The sequence below is a fragment of the Penaeus japonicus genome, unplaced genomic scaffold (assembly GCF_977035675.1).
Source record: "Penaeus japonicus unplaced genomic scaffold, GWHDUDI00000001_assembly GWHDUDI00000007, whole genome shotgun sequence".
Taxonomy (NCBI): domain Eukaryota; kingdom Metazoa; phylum Arthropoda; class Malacostraca; order Decapoda; family Penaeidae; genus Penaeus; species Penaeus japonicus.
The window spans coordinates 2,921,655-2,926,654 of NW_028234409.1; the positions used below are offsets into that span (position 1 = coordinate 2,921,655).

At 37.6% G+C, this 5,000-nt stretch overlaps 1 protein-coding gene across 2 annotated transcripts in view; it reads left to right on the top strand.

Annotated features, from left to right (window-relative positions):
• Nucleotides 1-4,771, top strand: part of LOC122254335 (uncharacterized) — a 5,797-nt gene extending 1,026 nt beyond the window's left edge. Inside the window, exons 2-6 of one of the 2 annotated variants that reach the window (XM_043017984.2) lie at nucleotides 1,308-1,505; nucleotides 1,942-2,010; nucleotides 2,618-3,288; nucleotides 3,594-3,725; nucleotides 4,179-4,771. In XM_043017984.2, coding sequence (XP_042873918.2) covers nucleotides 1,308-1,505; nucleotides 1,942-2,010; nucleotides 2,618-3,288; nucleotides 3,594-3,725; nucleotides 4,179-4,600 — 1,492 coding nt within the window. In that variant the 3' untranslated portion in view covers nucleotides 4,601-4,771. The remainder of the gene's footprint in view (nucleotides 1-1,307; nucleotides 1,506-1,941; nucleotides 2,011-2,617; nucleotides 3,289-3,593; nucleotides 3,726-4,178) is intronic. The other variant, XM_043017986.2, reaches the window with a different exon arrangement.
• Nucleotides 4,772-5,000: the final 229 nt, after the last annotated feature.

Below are 5,000 nucleotides of genomic sequence, written 5' to 3' on the forward strand. Positions count from 1 at the left end.
TAGGTATTATATATATATATATATATATATATATATATATATATATATATATATATATACACACACACACACATATACACACACACAAACACACACCACACACATACATATGTATATGTATATGCATATATATATATATATATATCTATATTATATATAAATATATATATATACATATATAATTCATATATAAATATATATATATATATATATATATATATATATATATATATATATATATACGTATGTATGTATGTATATATGTATATGTGTGTGTGTAAGTAGATAAGTGATACAAGGACGCATCACTGATTTTGATCGGTTATTCACCTTTTCCTGTGATCATTACTTACTGCCGCCCTTATATCGGAACTTATTATCCAAAATTGTTAGGGTATGCAGAGTTATGTAATTATTTCATAACATCAACTGTACTAGAAGATGTACTTATGCTATATCCGAAATTCAGTATATGATACCCTATTACAACATTTATCAAATGTCTATTCACGTTGATATACTATAGAATATAATCATGTTATTACCTTAATTTGTAATACAATGTTAGCAACAATGTCATGACTCTACATCAATGTATCAAAGCTTGCCCATGCCTGTGCAGTTAGCCAGGGTGGTAAATAAAGATCTAAACTAAACTAAAAAATTATTATCCCAGCGTGTGCGAAATGAGGAAATCAATGAATCTTGATTAATTCCTTTTTATCATCTTTTCTGAGGGTGAATTTGTGTTTATTTTTGCTCTCATTACATTGCTGGGTTCTTGCGCAAGGGTCAATGAGTATGGAATTATTTCTTAGGAGTTAGAACTAGTTATAAGGTGTACCGTTGGCACTGTATGTCTGAGATTTTTATGCTGATGGCACTGCTGTTTTCAGGTCCGAGTGTCTACAGTGCATTGGCTGTGATTGGCCACAATTCCTGTAGTCTGATTGGCCATATTGAATATGTGGCCAATCAGACTGTGGATACGTCATATATTTTTTTTTTCTAATTCCATTTTTGGTATGCTAGAGACAATTTTAAAAATTAGAATTGCTTTGTATATAATTTTTTTTTTAAATGATTATCTTTATTATTGTGTATTGATGTATACGTAATGCACCTGTGTACTATGAATGATCTTATACATAAACTCGATCATCCTACAAAGTGAATGTTAACCCACGAGAACAAAAACATTCATCAATATACACTCCTTAGTTCTCTGCCAATGTTTATTTACCATTTCCTCGTCCGGTACCCCCTTTTCAACTCCTATAAATACGAATATTTTTTCTTCCATCCAGCAGCGTGAAGACACAGGTCTGGATGTTGGCTGTGGAAGCTGTGCTCCTCGTGATGCTGTGGGTGATGCTGGCGGGGTTACAGATAGCCACGGTTGTTGTGGGTTTCCTGGACATCGGCTCCATGATCCAGTTTGTGGTTGGGTTTTCCATCTTCCTGATCATCTCAAACGCCTTGCTGAATGGCTGGCTCCTGCGCATGTAAGAACAGGGTCTGTGGATGGGATTGGACGAGGTGTAGTTTTACGTTTTTTTTTTTTTTTTTTTTTTTTTTTTTTTTTTTTTTTTTTTTTTTTTTTTTTGTGTGTGTGTGTGTGTGTGTGTGTCTTTGTGAATGGTAACTTTGAATTTAGGATTATAAAGATGGGGTTTAGCAGGTAACACTTACGTTGATTTGATCATTGTCATTCACATTTCGAAGGATTTATTTTGCATGTATATCCTGAACAGAAACCTTTCTTGCTTATTTTATCTACTGTTCATATCGATCGAATGAAAGCATGATAGTGATGATGAATTCAGTCGAACGCTTTGATCACTGCCTTTGACATATAACCGCTATTTTTATTATTACCTGCATACAAAACAAAGAAACGTCATTGACTTGTATTAATGACTCCCTGACTCTCTTTGGCAGATATTGGGGACTGATCCAGAAACCATTGGCTGCCGTCCTGTTCTTCACATTCACCACACCACTTTACATGTGAGAAATGTGGACTTATTATCACTGTATGATCATGTCCTCTCGTGGTAATGCTTGGGCCAAAAAGGAACAAACATTTAATCGATAGAGAATGGATGTTTAGATAAGTTCAGGGGGTGTTCTTTAGGAGAATTTGGAGAATCACAGGGAGTGATATAAGGTACTCTTACAGATACAATAGTGAACTGGGAAGGAAAAGAAGGGTAAATAACAGAGTCGATGGTTCTTGCTCAGTGGACTTGTTGCTCTTAATTTCACATGAGATTCTATGGTGTGTTTGCGAGTTCAGTCTTATTACTTGTCTCGTAACAAGGACAGAGTATCATTTGTTTAGCACCACTCAACAAGTTACATGGCAAAAATATATAGTGATACTCTGTGCTTCAGAAATTCTCGATTTCACAATACGATGTTGCTCAAGGGGTCCTCTTGTTAAATATCTTGTTTTATTAATATGAAAAGTTTTGTAAAATTGGCATATATTACGGCTTCTTTTCACTGTGTGCTTTACTAATGCATCCTGGCGCCTTTATAGCCACCGTACCTCCTTATAAATCTAGTCAACCTATCCACTAGAGAGAATCCAGATAACCGTGGAATGTTCCAGGTTGTTCTTCCGCATCCGGCACGTCGTAGCCGCCTTACGGACGAAGAACCAGTTAGACCTCCGAAGAGAGGCGCTGATGGCCAGGTACGCCGTATCGAAAGCAGAAAGCGAACTCGTGCAACTCTCCTCGTTCAGTGCGACGGTGAAACGCACAAGCTGCGTCGCCCACCTCGCTGAAACGCCGACGGAGGATTCTCTAGTCGACTCTGAAGCCCTGCCCAGGTCGTGGTTCGTGACGGACACGCACTTCGACGTCGACACCAAGATGATCAAGATGAGTGAGGGCTGCGAAGGGAGAAGGGAGGCGAGAAGTCTTTTGCACCTCCTCACAGTGGACTTGTTCGAGCTCGTCGCCAGCAGGAAGACGCTCTCGTACCACTTTGTCTTGAATTCGAGCGGCGACATCCTGCACATCTCCAGTTCAAGCATCCTGGCCGGTGGACTGCCACCACGGCTTTGCAACACAAGCCCTCTGACGGTCTGCAACGATGTCCATTACATGATCAACATGTCCAGAGGGATTGGATATGAGATCGTCTACGTGCAGAAGAGAAGTGAAAAATCACGCGCTTCCGTATCACACGTCAACTTGTCTTTGTTAATATGGAATAATATACTATATATCACCGCACTGTTAGCCTTTGGAACTGTGTTGAATATAGAAAAGAGTCGTAAGTAGCTTTATGCTTTTGAAAGTTATTGAACAGTAATTAAATCACAGATACTGTGTAGACTGTACATATGCATTATGTGTGTGTGTGAGATTATTTGAATATATATATATATATATATATATATATATATATATATATATATATATATATATATGCATGTATATATATATATATATATATATTTGTATGTGTGTATATTTGTGTGTGTATATATGTATATGTGTGTGTGTGTGTGTGTGTGTGTGTATGTGATTAAACATTCAACATTCACCTTTCCTCTCTCTCTTCCCTCTTGTGTTTAGATGGCAGTGCAAGCGCCTTGTTCCACACAAGCTGGATTCTGAGTGCATTCGCCTGGCTTCTCACGGACCGGCTTGTGGATGAGCCTTGGAGTGACACTTTCGCTAAGATGCCGCTGCGACTGTGCTTTACCAGTGAGTGCTTGAATTCCTTTGCAAAATGAATTGTGGTGAATTGCGTAATATGATAATCGAAGTAATAATGATGGCAGTGATGATGATAATGGCAATAATGATAATGATGATAATGGTAATAATGATAATGATAATGATAACATGATAAAGAATGATGATGATGATGCATGAACCCCTATCTATTGTGTCAGTAATGATCGATTTCAGAAAAAAGCTGATAATTGCATAATTGCAGAAAGTTTACAAAATTAATCGGATATTGATGAGGGGATTAATCGGATAGATTAGAAAAAAAATAAGTAATCGGATGGTTGGTTTAAGGTTAACAAAGTAGTTTAAAGAAGTTAACCAGATAACGAAGGGAATTCATCGGATAATTAAGCGCATCAATAGTGTGAGTTAATGGGTATTAATAAGACAATTAACGAGTTCACAAAACCATTTCACTTGCAGTCTCCCGTATCTTCCTGGTGTGTACCATCACCCTGAGCGGACTAGCCCGAGGCGTTCTCGTGTTCCTGAGCATCAAAGCCTCGGGGTATCTCGCCCTGGCTTCGCAAATAGTGTACGCGAAGCTTCGAAGAAATGTCGACCTCTGGGGCAGCGTCGTGGACCGGTACTGCTTCGAAAAGTCTTTGGTGTTCAGCTCGCAAATGGCGGAGAGCGTCGTCAGCTGTGTGTGGGCGATATGTTGGCACGCCTGCTGTCCCTCCGAGCAGAGTCTTGTTCTGCTTGTTGTTTTGTTGTTGTGTCACGCCTTTGGGATGGTTTGGTTGTGCTTCGTGGGCAGGTTCTTGGAAGAACCCTTAAAGAACCCTTTGAGAGTGCTTCAGATCGCTAAGGATAGAATAAAATGGGGTACTGGCGAGTACTAGATCGGTATAATGGTACTTAATGATACTCTAAATTCGTTAATTTGAATTTACTTTTTCATCGCAAACTATATTAACATTCTTCTCATATATAATAATTCGGTTCTGTAAACATGCAGGCTATATTCACTTGTTGAAATGTACAAACATTATTGTTATTACTGTTATTGTAACAGAATAAAAAATAAAATAAAAAACAGTCTTTCATTTTCTCTATGGCAGCACATGTATGTTTTTCATGTGATGTTAAGCGCCTACATTTCACTTTCATATGAAATACCAGAAAAATAATTTTCTTTGCAGCATATATTCAATAAATTATATGATTTAGTGCAAAATAGATTATTCATATGCCCCTTTTCTGTTTATTCTCTGATGTCCCTTTGTAAAAGACATTGCATAA